At 47.7% G+C, this 17,670-nt stretch overlaps 1 protein-coding gene across 2 annotated transcripts in view; it reads right to left on the reverse strand.

The window, feature by feature from the left end:
- Positions 1-17,670, reverse strand: part of MMP28 (matrix metallopeptidase 28) — a 565,317-nt gene that overhangs the window by 111,891 nt on the left and 435,756 nt on the right. For both annotated transcript variants that reach the window (XM_086954754.1, XM_086954755.1), the window contains one exon: positions 6,313-6,450. In XM_086954754.1, the coding sequence (XP_086810880.1) occupies positions 6,313-6,450 (138 nt within the window). The remainder of the gene's footprint in view (positions 1-6,312; positions 6,451-17,670) is intronic.

Below are 17,670 nucleotides of genomic sequence, written 5' to 3' on the forward strand. Positions count from 1 at the left end.
CGCTCCAGATAGAATTTCAGGCATCTGTGAATGTCCAGAGAGTGTAGAGTTCTTTCCGCAGGTGAAGAAGGTTTTGGAAAAAATGGTTTCAAAACCACGGGTTCATTTAGGTGGAATTCCGAAGGGACTTTCGGGATAAATTTAGGATTCGTCCGTAGAATCAGCACATCATTTTTAAACTGGAGAAATGGTTCCTCAATCGTGAAAGCCTGGATCTCGCTTACTCTGCGAGCCGATGTCAGGGCTAAGAGAAGAGCCACCTTCCAGGAAAGAAACTTAAGGTCCGACTTATGCACAGGTTCAAAAGGGGCTTTCATGAGGGATGACAAAACTAGATTCAAGTGCCAGGTCGGAGGAGGTGGCCGGACTGGAGGAAAAACCCTGAATAAACCTTTCAGGAATTGCTTGACAATCCTGGCCGACCATAGGGAAGGCCCTGAAGATGAACGTCTGAATCTAGAGATGGCTGCCAGATGGACCTTTATCGACGATGGAGCCAATCCCGATTTCGCCAGTGAAAGAATGTAAGGTAAGAGCTTGTGTGGAGAAGAAGTATACGGGTGTAAACCTTCCTTCTGGCACCAAACACAGAATCTCTTCCATTTGGCTCGATAGGTCTTGTTGGTACTAGGGGCTCGAGCCTGAGCTAGAATGTCTCTACATTCACTTGAGAGATCTAACCCCTGGAACTCTCTGAACTCAGGAGCCACGCTGTCAATCGCAGGGACTTCAAGTCCGGATGTAGAACCTGACCGTGAGACATTGTTAGCAACGTTGGAACAGGCTGTAGGAGAACTGGTTGGTCCTGGGAGAGGAGAAGAAGCTCAGAGTACCAAACTTGTCTGGGCCATGCTGGAGCGATCAAAATCATCCTGCACGGTTCCACCTTGAGTTTGCTGACCAACTTCGGAATCAGTGGAATGGGAGGAAAGGCGTAAACAAAGGCGCCTGACCAGGCAATCAAAAGCGCATTCCCCAAGGATTCCCGATGGTGAACCCTGCTTGCGAAGGACAGGCATTTGGCGTTCTGGGGAGTCGCAAACAGGTCGATTGATGGTGTCCCCCAACGAGCAAAGAGTTCCTCCAGAACGGTCTGATCCAGTTCCCACTCGTGAGAGACTGTCCTCTGACGACTCAAAGCGTCCGCCTTGACATTGAGCGTCCCCGCTAGATGTTCCGCTGAGAGGGAGACGTTGTTCTGTATTAACCAGTTCCATATCGTTTGGGCTTCCTTGGAGAGGGTGGAGGATCTTGTGCCACCCTGTTTGTTTATGTAGTGCATGGCTGTAGTGTTGTCCGTACGAACCAGCACTGTCCTGTTTTGAATCCTCGGAAGAAAAGCTTGAAGAGCCAAGCGGATCGCGAGAAGTTCCAGGAGGTTGATATGGAACTTGCGTTGCACTGGACTCCAGTGACCGCTGACCTTCAGCTCCTGGAGGACCGCTCCCCATCCTTCCATGGAAGCATCCGTTGTTACAATCAGGGGAGATGGAGGAATGAGGAACGATAAGCCCCTGGAAAGATTGTCTTTTTCCAGCCACCAGCCGCCTGCTTTTCTCATTTCTTTGGTAACGACAACCTTGTCATCGAAGGATCCTGTGACCTGCCGCCACTGTCTGTCCAGTTGCTCTTGTAGTGGGCGCATCCTGAGCCTGCAGTGCGGAACTAAAGGAATGCAAGATGAAATCGATCCGAGCAGTGATTTGTACTTGCGAACTGTCAGTGTCTTTCGAGATTGGAGAAGACGAGCTGAACACATTAGTTTGGTCTGGCGCTCCTCCGATGGAAGGGCTAAGCAAGTGTCCGTGTTCAGGATGGCTCCTAGGAACCTTGCTGACCTGGATGGGCATAAAACTGATTTCTCCCTGTTGAGTCGAAGACCTAGCCGCTCGAACAGATCCTTGCACGTCCGGACTGCACTGGACGCTTCTTGAACCGATGGAGCTTTCAGCAGCCAATCGTCCAGGTATGGAAACACCTGAATAGCTTGTTTTCTGAGAAAAGCTGCCACCGGAGCTAGAACCTTTGTGAAGATCCGTGGGGCGGATCGGAGACCAAATGGCAGTACCTTGAATTGAAAGTGACTCTTGTCCACCGTAAAGCGCAGATATTGTCTGTGAGCTGGATGGATAGGAACGTGGAAGTAGGCGTCCTCCAAATCGAGGGTCGCCATACAATCCCCCGGATTGAGCAGACGAAGGATGTCCTGAAGAGTGACCATCCTGAAGGACAACTTCACGAGATAAGTGTTGAGCTGCCGTAGATCTAAAATTGGACGCCACTTGTTCCTTGTCTTCCGAACCAGGAAGAACCTGGAATAGAACCCTTTCCCCTTCTGCGAAAGGGGTACAGGCTCTACTGCCCCCTTGGTGAAAAGTTGGTGGGCTTCGAGATGGAGGAGCCTGAGATGTTTCGGAGGGAAGGCATCCGGCGCTCTTGTTGGAGGAAGGTCTTGAAACTCCAATGTGTGTCCTTCTCTGACAATTTGGAGGACCCACTGATCCGATGTAATAATCATCCAGTTGTGTAGGCAATGGGAAATCCTGCCCCCCACAGATGTGAATGAGGGGACAGGAACAGTGGAAAGAGCCACCTGGCCGCTATTGTTTCCTGGTGTTGTCTCTCCTTTGCTGCCCCTGACGTCCTTTAGGCTGCTGGCGAGAGAAAGAGCCTCTTTGAGAGTATTGTGGCTTATACGACTGGCTGGACTGAGAACTAGAAGAGTAGCGATTTTGATTACCTCCACGATAAGAAGAAAAACCTCTTCCTCTAGCTCCTCTGAAGGGCACCTTACGATACTGCAATGTACCCAAGGACTTAGCTGTGTCCGTGTCCTTTTTGATTCCTTGCAGGGCCTCATCGACGTGCTTGCCAAATAGCATCTCACCGTCATATGGTAGATCCAAGATCTTATTCTGAACCTCCTGTCTGAACCATGTGGCCTTTAACCACCCCTGGCGTCGCAGAACCGCCGAGCCGGCTAGTGCTCGGAATGCGGTGGTTGCAATATCCATTGCCACATCAACGACCTCCGAAGAGGCTCGCTCCCCTTCGAGCAAAATCTTCTTCACATCTTCCTTAGACGAATCTTGCAGTTCGTCTACAAATGGGGCAAGATCGCACCACATTTGTCGATCATAGCGTCCCAGAATCGCTAACGCATTGGCTGCCCTAACCAGGAGACTGGCCATAGCTGAAAATCTTTTGCCCACATTGTCTAGGCGCCTGCCCTCCTTATCCGGCGGCGTAGTCATCGGCGCAGAAGGATTCTTGGACTTGCTCTGGGCAGCCTGCGAAATGACCGAATCCGGTTTCGGTTGGCCAAGTAAACATGCTGGACTGCCATCCGGTGCCTTATACTTCTTTTCCAGTCTCGGAAGTACCGGAAGGACTGTGGCCGGATTATGCATAGCCTTCAAGCCCTCAGACCAGACATGCTCAATGATTGGAATGGACCTCACTGACTTCCTGAATGGTTCTTTAAAGTCATACAAAAAGCAATCCGATTGCACTGTGGTCACTGGGAGACCAAATCTTTTGGATGCCCTGTCCATTAAGTTGTGAAACCCTCCAACGTCCGCTGGAGGCGAAGTTATATTATCCGGGTCGGTGTTGTCCGGATCGATAGGGTCCGCAGTATTCCATGGAGCCTGTTGATCTTGATCAGGATCCGCTTGCTGGTCTGCATCTGAAGACGCAGCGTCATCATCATCATCAGTGTCTTGCACCTGTACCACCTCTTGAGGGCGCACTTCCAGCGCAGTGGCACGCTCTCTTGGGGGTAAAGAATGGTCTGTCACAGGACGTAATGTCTGAGGCGGAGGTGTCGTGGGGCGCACCTGTTGGGCTTCCGGAGGCGCCGGGAAACGTTGCTTGTAATCCCGCAACATAAGTTGTAAATCCGCCACTAAAGTGGATGGTATTGCCACCATACCCTCAGGTAACTGACGCATCGGTTGTTGTGGAGGCACGTGCCTGGTAGCAGTACGTTCCTCCCCATAATAATGCTCTGGAGCATAGTGCTGCCGTTCCATCTGCTCCTCCTCAGAGCTAAACTCCTGCACCTTAACTTGGAGGTCAGAAGGGCTATAGGCCTGCCCAAATTCACTGAAAGTCTCTTCCTCAGAGTCATCCTCCAGTAGTAGTGATGGTGGTAGCTTCTGAACCTGGCGAGGAGACGTCATCTCTGGCGTGATCTGCTTCCTTTTCCGCGAAAAAACCTGTTTTCCCGCCATTTCCATCGTCGACGAGGTCGTCGTCGACGAGGTCGTCGTCGACGAGGCCGTCGTCGACGGGAAGGTCTTCTGTGTCTGTGTCGACAGTGGAAGAGTAGATATAGAAACTGTCTTCGTCGACGAGGATAGCGTCGTCGACGAGGTGAAGCTCATCGTCGACGATGGTGGAATCGTCGACTGGACCGTCGACGAGCTCGTCGTCATCAACCTGGCAACCGGCGTCGTCGACATCGTCGTCGTCGAAGTCGTTCTCGTCGACGACACAGCCGTCGACGGCAGCTTAGCAGACATTGTCGTCGACGTGGAGGTGGTCACTCTCGTCGACGACGAGCAGGATTCCGGAGCCTTGAAAACAGTCGACGGTGTAGGCGTCGACGCAGCCGTCGTCGACGAGCCCGTCGACGAGGCAACCTTGGTAGAGCTGTCCTTTTTAACACTCGTAGACGACGTACCTGGGAGTTTAGTCGTCGACGGTTTCTGCTTCTTGTCTGAAGCGACCTCTTTAGTCGGGGTTGAAGGCCTTTTGACCCCACAATCCTTTTCTGAGGAAGGCGAAGAGACTGTAGAAGCCTTTCTCACCTTTTTTGAGGCCAGAAGTTCCTCAGGCTTACCCTGCCTCTCCTTTTCACCTCGGTGAGGAGATTTTTGGGCAGCCGGCCTGTCAGACCTGTCAGAGGTCCCTGGTAAGGCCTTGTGACGGGACTCGTCTGAAGCAGAAAGGGGGGACCTACCCCTTTTTTGAGACCTTCTGGATGACACCATAGACGAGGAGCCCTCACTGTCCGAAGAGATAATGTATTTCCGGTCTTTCACCTTCTGGAGCCATGTGAGGAGACGTCCTTCCCTGTCCCTCTGGGTCTTGGCTGAGAAGGATCTGCAAATCGGACAGTCTGTTGGTTTATGGTCCGGATATAAACAGTAGATACAATCTTCATGTTTATCCTCGATAAACAACCTCTTCTTAGAGCAGGTGGCACAGGCTCTAAAAAGGGCTTTCCTCTCCGACATGCTGAGAAAAAATCCAAGTAGTTGAAGAAAAAACTGAAGAAAACTGAGCAGAGCTCAATGGAGACTCCCTTGCACAACGTGCGGTAGAAAATCTGAGGCTCTGAGCTTCTCTCAGGAAGGTTCTATGGGGTGAGGCTGCTCTGATTGGCTGCTGCAGAAATTTGGTCTCTTTTACAAAAAGAGGTGGATAAGCTACAAAATGAGATGAGGCCTAGGCCTATTTTTCACTTTGTGCTTACTACTATGGTTTTTTACTATTTACCGAGGCTCCCATTCCGACGACGGGGAATGATACAAAGCATGTGAATCTATGAAAGTTCCAATACTGGGGCAAGGAATGATCTCAGCATGACAGAGGCACTTTCCAATTTACACCGTTGGGCAGAAAAAAAGGCAACTGGACATGATGCGCTTATCTCTGGGGATGAGGGTGTACTGGATATTATTTAGTCATGTATATATGGCACAGACGTGCAAAGTTCTGTATTACAACAGGAACAGAAGCAGTCTATAGTCCGCCACACAAGCAGAGAATAAGAGCCAGGGTGTAAAAAAAAATTATGTGAAGCTATGATAAAACAATTCCATTAATGGGGTAGAAGAGGACAATATCAGAGCAAATGATCCACAGTTCAAGTGCAATAATCTCACTCTAAAGAGTTTACCATCAGAGAGGAGAGTGTGATTAAAACCTATTGCCAAAACCATAATATGCTTTCGCTGAAAGAATTAACATAAGAGCAATATGAAAGCTGCGTTGAAAGCCAACACAACAATCTAATTTTCTGAGCAAAAAATCCCTTTTAGTGCGGATTGATTTCAGTGACACTTAGCATTCAATCCTTGGTCCTCACTGGAGGGATAACTCCGTTGATGGTAGGGAAACACAGCCTCCATAGTCATCCATTATAAGGTTTTTATATTAATAAGGATTACATTTAAGTGATGTATAAAAAGCTTAGCATTAACCCTATTTAATGCACAGTTAATGTAGTTGTTGTACACTCTTAAAATACTAGAAACAAATGTGTATAGAGATACGAGGGGGCGATCAACATTGTATACTTGCCTGCTGTAATGGCATCAAAGAAGGACTTGCAATAGGATCCCGGGTTGTTCGTAGTAGAATTCGGATCTGTACTCCACTCATGGGACAACATCAACTGGCTGCCGGGGAGTTGGACACTCGTGCCCCCGGGAGGCTTCCCTGGATCACAAAAAAAATACGTTTTTCAAACAGGCCATTGTGAAATTTCCCATCACAGAGACAGTGATCAATAAGCAAATATATTCCGTTTCTATGAGCCCTAGCACAGCAGGTTACATACCAGAACCTCAAATAAATATGAAGTAATTGGTAACCCTTAATTCACAGCTGTACAACGTTGTCAGGATTTAATGTGCTCAGATTAAGCATGCTACACGACAACCCACTGGTCTCTCCAGCTTCCAGTTGCAATGGTCACAGGTTTCCATCTGCTACCACTATTGCAATCACCCTCTCCTCTCACTCTGGGTATTAAGGTACGTGCCTTCCCCTCCCTCAGAATTCAAACAGCACTTCACACTAAAATATTCTGCCTGGCACATTCTCTGATATTCATCTAAGGATGCTTCATTCTCTTCCGAGCCTCGCAGAGAGCAGTGACTAATAAACATCTTGCTCCTTATTTTAAAACAAAAAAGTAGACCAGCACCTTGTTACATAACAGGCCACGTGTTTCCATGTGCATCAATGTATTTGCTACCATATTAATTGCACTGTGTGTGAACAATACATTTCAAAATCCAACATAGTTCATCTAATCTGTATGCTGCTGTGCGCCTCTCATCTCCCCTTGCCTTGCAGAACTGTGCCTCATTCTCCACACACTGACAGTTAATTTACCAAAAAGCATAATGGATCTAATATACTCTATCACGTCCTACGAATGTCACTCACATGTCACTGTATTAAGTAGGACTCAATTGACATCAGGAACTCAACTCTCGCACGCCTTAACGTTGGAAACCTATCACATTGCAAACAACTAAAAGCTACTTTTACTCCTCTGTAATAAACATGATACTACTAACCACAAAGAAATTGACACCATAGTAAGAATATAACTAACAGGAGAAACAAACTTTATCATGGCACAGCAAATTGTCCGATTTACATACAAAATTGATTCACCCGTAATTTCATTCATATGGGTTAAGAAACAGCACATAAAATGGTCATGGCTATAATGGTTTACATCACCAAACTGAAGTGATTACAATAACTATCTAGCTAAAGGCTGTGGTCACATTGTCCAATAATCATGTTCATAAACCGCTGAATCCACTTGCCTTCTACACTTACATAACTTTTCCTAAGTGTGTCTCTCAGAGCCAAATGGACGTCCTATCTTCAGGATGCTAAATGTGTAGGAACAGAAGTGTCCAAAAGCACAAAGTAGTGGTTAGAGAGCAATAGAATAGGGTACTTAATTTAACTCAAATCATCTCGATGGATTGGAAATCGGGATATTGAAGATTAGTGTAAACCGTTTTAGAGCAGTGAAAGCAGAGATCATAGAAAGGCCCACGCCTGGTCGCTATAGGCCCACGCCTGGTCGCTAAAGGCCAACGCCTGGTCGCTAAAGGCCCACGCCTGGTCGCTAAAGGCCCACGCCTGGTCGCTAAAAGCTTTTAGGGAACTCCGAAAACAGTACGAATCTGGGAAACCAGAGTCGTATTTCATAAACAGAGACGCACATGTTTGATTAGTGCTGAAGTCTTCACAAGTCATGAGATGGAAATATGTAATGTAATGCACAGTACATGCTACCTAAAAGAGGGGCAGAAGGTGAGAGAAAGTCCACAAATGCAATGATCAAAGAACACATGCAAGACAGTGGTGCAGGAACAATTTTAAGAGTGGGGTTGCTGCCAACTGTTTTACGTCGGTGAAATCATAGGGATGGTGAAGTAATCCAAGCATTACACAAAGAACAGGTGTAGCAAATAAGCCTCGGTAGTAGTGTGTATAGTGGTGTACTTTGAAAAAAATGATCCCAAATATATGACTCAAGTATGGTGTGCTATGGTAGTGCTTCTTATTTAAAGCACATCTTCCACTAAAATGCCTTCTTTAAATATCCACGACATTAGTATCAGCCATGCAGTTTTACTGGCAAACCTTTATGGCGCACAATGATAACCAGATTTCTGCTCCTATTTATTATTTGTGCATCAAACAAGTGTCTAGGTTTGTTTTGCCCTCATTACATCTTTTTATCCATCACACTTCAAAAATTATAAACAATGAATAATAATAATAATAATAATAATCCACATTTGTAAAGCGCACAATCACCCGTAAGGGTCTCTAGGCGCTGGGGGCCGTCGGGAAGATTAAGCAAGCTATTGCCCAGAGTCACATGGTGCTGGGCTAATCTGCCGCCGGCCCTGGGGATCGAACCGTGATCCCCAGATTCCGGAGTCAGTCACACTGGCCGCGGCGCCACACCTCTCCTCAGTTGTACCTCAGTTGTACTTTCTTGGCTGCTGCTATGTTTGGAAATGTTTTAGTTAATTTACAAGTATTTACAGTTTGTGTGTGAAAAAACATTTGCCATCCTTCAGCCTTTCCTTTCACACTTCCTGCACCCGGGCAATATCGGGTGGTTCAGATTATAACATGTCAAATACAAATTCAAGCAAAGGAAAAATAAACACAAATCATCATGTTATATAACCAGCAGTTTGTCAGAAAACAACCCTGACTATTGTCCATTTGCTGTTGGGTCAAAGCAGAGGTTACGTGAAAAAACAAAATGTAACGGCCTTCTTTATTGCTCTTTCACCCTCTGAGTTCGTACAAGGTCATCTTGGGGATTCTACAGTACATTTGTTGCACAAGCACAGTCAGAGGGCCTGCATCAAGAAGAAATCACTTGGTTGCGAGCAATCAGTTTGAGATAATAAACCGTATAGTTAAACTCTCACAACTTCAATTGTTCTTCCTACTATTATCGAAAAAAACATTTTATATAGTTTAGGAGCTTAGCTAAAAGTATAAACCTCTGATTTAGGACTAGAGAATTCTTTTAAAATGACCATATATCTCAAAACTAGAATCTTCCCATCTAAGCCTTCCAGCTTTACATGGAAAAATCAATCACAGTTTTGATGATTGAATCCTTAGGACGAGCCCCTATACATTTCACTGTTCCATGGCACTCTCTGAGGGGGCATAAAGCCATGATAGTTGCAGTAACAAGCACTACCTCCCTACATGAGGCACACAGTTGTGGAAAGTTAGCCCATATTACTATCGATGCCCGGGCGGCTGGCGCAAGACGCCTTTTAGTTCCCATTCTGAATAGTTACCAAATAAAGAGACGGGCGCTGGAAACAGGAATCACAAGAACAGGATTTATTACTCATGAGGAGAGCCTGTCATTTCGGACACGAAACACAGTGTCTTTCGGGAGGTGCTCTAACAAGTTCTCTGAGACATCGCCTTTTATACCTTACAAAACACTCCTTATTACAATAACGACATTGTGAAACAAGGAAAAGACATCCCCGTAATCCTCGTGTCAATCCCACCCCACATATATCCACAATAGAGGCCCTTAACCTGCCGATAAGAGGAGGGGGCAATCACGTGGCTGAGTGTTCCGCCGATTCTTAGAATGTGTGCGCCTGATCGTACCCCAGGGGGTGGGGAGGCCAGGATCAATAGTGGGTCCTTTGAAGAGGAGTGACTCCATACAATAAGGGGCAGTAAACAGTATCTCCCGGCTTAGGCGATGGCTTCGGACCTGTGTGGACAGCCAATCGCGGAGGGAGGGTTTACCAACAGAGGGGTTATTCATGAAAGGATAGGAGGTGTTGGTCAGGCGCGGCCGTGACTCCCAAGGACAGGGTCATGCGGACCTGTGCATGTGAGGGAGGGGCAGCCAGGGTGCGCGGAGGGAGAGTGGGGCGGGTGTTCAAATGCGCGCAGGAGGGAAGCCGGGGATTTCAATGAGCGGGCAAAGAGGCCATGGTGCCTAAAATGGCTGTCAGGTACATGCGGGCACGGGCCTTTACTGGCGGAGTGATGCGGTCGACGTCTCACAACATTCGTGGTGCGTACAGGGAGGGAAATGGGAAAAGACAAATGAACGCCGCTTATGTACATCAATTTTGTGAATTTCCACAGTCGTCGCTTTTTACATAACAAAGTTCATTTCCTAATTGATGGGCGTACATATAAACATGTGTGGTTGATGAAATAGCATTTGTCAATACTAACATATTGCATATAACCATGAACAGTCGATGCGATTGGCAGAATGCAGCACATAGGAAATTGCATTTGTTGGGTTCCTAACGTTCAAACGTACTACATAGCATAAATGCTTCTGACTTTCTCAAAAAGGGTGACCAATGAACATTTTGACCAAGTAGTTGAGGGAGGAATTCAGTCCAATACATAAGATCTCTTCGTCACAGTGTCTTTTTAGCAGTGAGCCATCACTGGTAGGCTCTAGTCCGTGTCCTTTCGTTGGCGCTGTTGAGCACCGGCGGTGGAGCTATAGGTCCAGCTCGGATTTAACCTTTCGCGTGGCAAGGTGCGGTCTGTCCTCTGCTGTTAGACCACAGTCCTGTTCCCTAACCAATCCTTTTAGTGGTGCCTTATGCTCGGCACCTATGCATAATCCCATTTCCACCTAAATGCTGTTCATCCTTTCGGCAAAAAAAAAAAGTCACGTGGAAAAGAGGGTGTGTGGTTCAATAGTCGATGGGAGAGAGGGCGGAGTGGGGTCAGATTTCCTGGGACACACCAAAGGGACCAAGGGAGCAAAGGATAACAAGCAAGCAGGCCCATCAATCGGGCTTGAAAAGGGGGACGGAGGCTTCAGGCACACGTGGGTTAGCGGACAGAGAGCTTCAGGGCAGCCCTTCATCCTTTCGTTTACCGCGTTCGAGAGTGCTGCCTCGTCCCGTATCTTGTTGCGCTGCGGCTCCACCTTTGGTCGAGGTCGCGTGTGTCTCATGATCTGCAGCCAGGCTGTGCGTCACGTCCGACCCTTCTCCTCCGGTGATCGTATATCTTTGAATGGTAAAAACAAGTTTTAGAGAACTGACAGGAGAATAGATTTTTGCATTTGAATTCCACTCGCAATCCTAGCACCTGGGGGTTATGCTCATTGGTCATAGTCAGAAGTCTATTACCATGAAGTAAGTATGTGGGTATTTCTACTGTGTTCGCACCAAGTCTAATCGGCGTTCATTCATGACACATATGGACAGAGGTCAGACTCCTATCACTTGCGTATTTCATCAAAAAACTCCAAAATTGGCAACATTCAGGGGAGACTCGTCCTTCTAACCTGAGCCTTAACAGTCTTACATTTCCCTTTAGAGCTGGCTAACTCTTTCAAACAGAGCGGGGGTGCAATCATCGAAAGACAGGGTTAAACAGGTTTTTCTCGAGGGGCGACAGTTACTCATGGTCATCAGTTATATATCGGGGGCAGCAGCTGGGGTCAATCAAGTGGGGCGGGGACGCTTCGGGCATTCGCGCATGAGTGCAAAGGGGGTGGGGCAATCTGGGCATTGGGGGTCAATCTGGACGTTGGCGCTTGTATCTAACGAACTGAAAAATAGGGTGCCATCGACATATAGTTCCCCTATAAAAGGCCAGATTAGGGGACCTTAGTCGTCTTACCTGTCCTTTCTTCCTTAGCCAATTCGAGTTCATTCATTTTGCAGAAAGGAGAGGTAGTAATATGGCAAGTTACAATCGTTTTAGTTTCTGTCAATTTCGCTGAACACCTTTGTGTTCAATAAGTATCCAATCAGACTGGTGCCAGCGGGGCACAATTTTACCACAAAAAGGAAGATGGAACAGGGGGATTCTCGTAGAGAGTGAGAGTCGTCCGCAACCTAAACGAGCCATTCGGTACACGTATGACATGTAGAGGGAGAGAGAGAGAGATAGATAGAGGGGGAGAGAGAGAGAGAGAGAAAGAAAGAGAGACGTGTACGGAAATAGGTCATTTAGTGCGCTCACAACACAGAACAGCAGGGGTCAGGTAAAAAAAAAAAAAAGACGCGAACAGAGGGGAGACATAAACCCATACAGTACATACACACAAACTCAGACGAAGGAAGACAGTACATGTATTACATACAAAGAGATTCACGACAAAACATAGAACAGTTATTGGCCAAAAAAGATCTCTTTTTGCATGCTGCGTATCTTTAATATCCTATTTATCTACGGGCTGAGCTCTTTTTACCTTTTCCTCCTTTTTCCTCTTGCTTGCTATTTTTGCGAGCGTTCTCGATTGCTAATACTTACACCTCGGTCAGCCGGTCAGAAATTAACCTGGTCGGGCTATTGCCCACGGTTGGATCCTAAATCACTTTTGAGTTTCTTCTTTTGGTGAGAGGTTCTCCAGGCTGAGGCAACGGAGGGTATTGATCGGGAGAACAGTCAGACAGCTTGGCTATATCTATAAGAGTGCGAGAAGGAGGTGGTACATTTTGAACATCAACAACATTCCTACTTTCCCAGACGGGTGGTGCCTAGGTAAACTTTACCCTGGAACTTTCCTTGTCATTTCCCTATCTAGTTAAACGTCGAAGTTGTACTATCTGGCGTGCTGGTTTGAGTCAAATTCCGTCATACAGTACTAACCCGTCAAGTTTCTATGTCAGTCCATCCTCCCAGTCGCCATGTTCTAAGGAGGAACAGTCATATCTAAGTCTACGTCTTTCAGAACTCGTTAGCATAAGTACTATGCTCAGATCCCCTCCTTCCCCTTTCGTCGGTCGTTCGATCATCACTCCTCCATACTTCAGCCGATGTTACGGCGCAACCTGCAGAAGGGAGGAGAAAGAAGGGGGTGGGGGCAGCATTCAGAACACATCAACGCGCATAAATCCGAAAATGTTTTTACCTACCACATACTCGACCTATCTTCCACGGGGTGCATTCTCTACCATCTCGGCGTTAAAGCCCCGAGGGACCAGTAGTGTTAGATAGATAATCGTCGATGGTCTGCGTATCTATATGAATCACTTGATCGTGGCCTTTTAGGTCAGGTGCAAAGGTGGTGGTCAAGTGGCATTTCTTTGGTATCGCTTAGGGGCGTCTAAAACACTTCTCTGGCTGCCTGTGACACATAATGTAGCTGCTAAGTATCGGGCCTTTTTACCCTTCAACCTTAATGAGGCTGCTTATTTTTCGCTTATGTTGGAGACAGTAGTAACACATTCGAAACTCATTAATGCAATCGCTACAATTATACTTTCCTTTTCAATAAACCTTTAATTAAAAAAAATGTTGGCGCACAAATACGGGCCTACAACCCAGTGGGCCGGCCACGGAACAGACTGGAACTGTGCATAAGAGGAACGAAGTCGGTGGCCATTCATTTCAAAAAGTGCAGCAGTGCAATAAAATCGTACCGAGCTTTCTTAAGGGGTGAGTATAATGCGTGTCAAGAATTCAAGCTTTCAATAATATCATCTCGTATATCAATTCATTGTCCAAATGCTCAATCAGCGCCTATTTCATACTAATTCATTGCTCCCAACACATAATCAATATCCATCTTATATCGCTTTCTTTTCCAAGCACATAATCAATATCCATCTGATCTACTTTCATTGTCCAAAACTGCATACATATCTTGGAGCATCAAGGCTGAGCAATCAGGGTGCAACAAGGAGTTTGAAAGTTTCATTTTGTATCGGCGCCATTTTGGGCGAGGTCAGGCAGGTCCCAGTATAGTCAGAATGCCTCCATTGACTCGTGGTTGGACCAGAACCTCTTTTGGCAGTTCAAAAAGTTTTTCGCAATGGGGTAACAGACTAGCAATATGGACCATCAGTCAAAAGTGGGGAGGGAGGCAACAATCTTTCCTACCGGGTCATTCTGGTGTTCCACCGGAACTGAACAAATCTGTATCTTTGCAGGATTTTAGTCATTTCCAAACTGAGGCTGGCACCGGCAGGAGTGCGCCGACGTCTCGTGACTCCATCGGAGGACGGGGGCGGGGGGCGCCTCGTGGAGAGGTCGGCCCCCCCGGCTCTTTTAGAATCTTCAAGGTTGAGGAGCACAGGGCGTGTGCCCGTCCCGGGCAAAAAAACCCACTTTTTGATACGGACCCTCTTCAAGCAGGAGCGTTGGGGTGTCGCTGGAAGCCTCCACCTGGAGGGAGGTGGGGGAGGCTCGTTCGCGCCGCCTCCCCCTTCCAGCGACCCCGCGCCGTTCTTCGGCTCCAGTGCTTTGGTATGGCTGTGCCAGGCAATGAAGATGGGGGGGGGGGGGGGTCGGAGGCAACAAGACATCCCCCCCCCGTCATGTGGCGGGACTACCTGCAACTCAAGTGTTGCCGCTGAAGGGGACTACCTGCAACTCTCTTGTGTTACCGCCGCAGGGCGCTGCCAACCTCGGCTCCGGTTTCGTTTTTCTGACGGCCGGAGCAGGCGATAGAGAGGGGGGGGGTCGGTGGCTGAGGCAAGACATCCCCCCCCCCCATGGCCCGCAGGGCAGAAGGGAAGAAGGGAATGGGGAGACCATAACAACCTTCGGGCCGTCCGCCCCATGGTCTCCCCTTCCGATGGCGGCCAGCCGAGCCCTGCTCTGCACGCATCGAGGCCTCGCCTTCCGGATGGGCGTAACCGCGGACCTGTTGCACTTCGGGAGCTTCCGGAATGGGGGTAGGTATCTATTGATTTGTATCTATTTCATGTTACCGTTATTTGGGCGTGGTGGGCAATGAGGCAGACATGTTTGGAGCAGGAATAGGCAGCGAAGCCTAGCTACCTCGTGGCTGTCTTGCTGTCAAGCTTTCGCCATTTTATATCTGTCCACGCTTTAAACTGAGCAGAATGGGTGGCCGCTCCTTTAGGGTGCTTGCGGCAGGTTTATGGAACTCGCTCCCGGTACACATCCGAGCTCTTGAAGACTTGCTCGCCTTCAGGCAGGCGATTAAAACTTTCCTGTTTCCCGTGTCTGATTAATTACCCTTTTCTTGTATTGTGTGTTATGTTATAGTGTCTGTCAAAGCGCCAGGACGCCCCTTTGCTGGGGCAGCTGTGCGCTATAAAAATATAAATAACATAACATAACATAACATATTTCTTATTACGAACTATTCCTAATGTTTCTTATTTTTAGTGAAGTCGAAAGCTCATCAGGGGGTTACTGACTTAGCCCGATTTCTTTTATTTTTCCTTCCTTTCCTTAGCGTGTTTCAAGCTAAAGTTTCTGTTAACAGGGTACGGTGATATCTTCATATTTTTATATGTCCTTTTCATTAGGGGTACTCCTGGACGGACCAGATGAGTTACCTCCAATAAATGGTCCGGGGTGGAACTAGATTATCAATCAGTGGGGAACACATGTCCCTTCCTTAGGGTATCATCCTGGACGGACCAAATGATGTACCTCCAATTACTAGGGTAGCCTCCTGGACGAAGCAGATGGCCTACCTCCAATAAATGGTCAATGAGTGGGGAGCATATGTCCCTCCATTAGGGCAGCCTCCTGGGCAGACCAGTGAGCTACCCCCAATAAATAGTCAATCAGTGGGGAGTGGGTAGGCCTGACGAATCATAAAGGGGCATAACCTACCCTTTACTACTTGCAAAGACTAGACAGAATATTTCTATTCCACGTTATTTGCAAACAGAAAATACCTCAAACGAACAATTCCTTGGACAACAATGTCCAGTCAATCAATCAGTGGGGAGAAAAACAGGCATGACGGATTACAACGGGGACAAACGTCTGCATTACCTGCCCTTCGCTATCTGCAAAGGGAGACAGAATTTTCCTATTCGTCTCTGTTTGTGGACAGGGAAGATCTCAAAGAGCAACAATCGATTATTAATCGATATCAAACAATCAGTGGGGAGAAAGGTAGGCATGACGAATCATAAAGAGGCATTACCTACCCTTCTCCATCTGCAAAGAGAGACGAACGTTCCTATTCGCCGCTGTTTGCAAACAGAGAATGTCTCGTTCTCAAGAAGACAACCAATATTTCAAGTAGCAACCAAAGCTAAATGAACAACAACAACAATATCAGTATTTAAATACCGATTCCAATACAATCAATCAATCAGATGGATAAAACCATCCTACCAATCAGGCGTAAAAACGCCCTACTTAATCTTACCCGGACCGGACCATGCGGACAGTTCTTCGTCTTCCCCCTCCAGCGCCCGATCGTTCTCTTACTCTGTGCAGCATTCCTGTGGGATTCCAGTCAGGACAATAGGTCACTCGAGAGAGGTCCGTTCAGAATCGGTGAAGTTCATTCAATCGGCAGCCGGACGAGGGCCCTCTCAAGGCAGGTATACTCCGATCATTTAGATGTTCACCTCATCGTCTGGATCTCTCTTACTGGACCTTATGTCACTGATGGACCCCGCGTTGGGACGCCAATTGTGGAAAGTGAGCCCATATTACTATCGATGCCCGGGCGGCTGGCGCAAGACGCCTCTTAGTTCCCATTCTGAATAGTTACCAAATAAAGAGACGGGCGCTGGAAACAGGAATCACAAGAACAGGATTTATTACTCATGAGGAGAGCCTGTCATTTCGGACACGAAACACAGTGTCTTTCGGGAGGTGCTCTAACAAGTTCTCTGAGACATCGCCTTTTATACCTTACAAAACACTCCTTATTACAATAACAACATTGTGAAACAAGGAAAAGACATCCCCGTAATCCTCGTGTCAATCCCACCCCACATATATCCACAATAGAGGCCCTTAACCTGCCGATAAGAGGAGGGGGCAATCACGTGGCTGAGTGTTCCGCCGATTCTTAGAATGTGTGCGCCTGATCGTACCCCAGGGGGTGGGGAGGCCAGGATCAATAGTGGGTCCTTTGAAGAGGAGTGACTCCATACAATAAGGGGCAGTAAACAGTATCTCCCGGCTTAGGCGATGGCTTCGGACCTGTGTGGACAGCCAATCGCGGAGGGAGGGTTTACCAACAGAGGGGTTATTCATGAAAGGATAGGAGGTGTTGGTCAGGCGCGGTCGTGACTCCCAAGGACAGGGTCATGCGGACCTGTGCATGTGAGGGAGGGGCAGCCAGGGTGCGCGGAGGGAGAGGGTCATTTGAGAGTGGGGGGGGGTGTTCAAATGCGCGCAGGAGGGAAGCCGGGGATTTCAATGAGCGGGCAAAGAGGCCATGGTGCCGAAAATGGCTGTCAGGTACATGCGGGCACGGGCCTTTACTGGCGGAGTGATGCGGTCAACGTCTCACGACATTCGTGGTGCGTACAGGGAGGGAAATGGGAAAAGACAAATGAACGCCGCTTATGTACATCAATTTTGTGAATTTCCACACAGTTCAATAGACCTGTGATAGGCAGTTCCTCGCCTTTTGTAAGGACACGTGCTTCACCGAGGCCTAAAATTATAGAACAGCCT

The sequence above is a fragment of the Lissotriton vulgaris genome, chromosome 2_1, assembly GCF_964263255.1.
Source record: "Lissotriton vulgaris chromosome 2_1, aLisVul1.2, whole genome shotgun sequence".
Lineage (NCBI taxonomy): Eukaryota > Metazoa > Chordata > Amphibia > Caudata > Salamandridae > Lissotriton > Lissotriton vulgaris.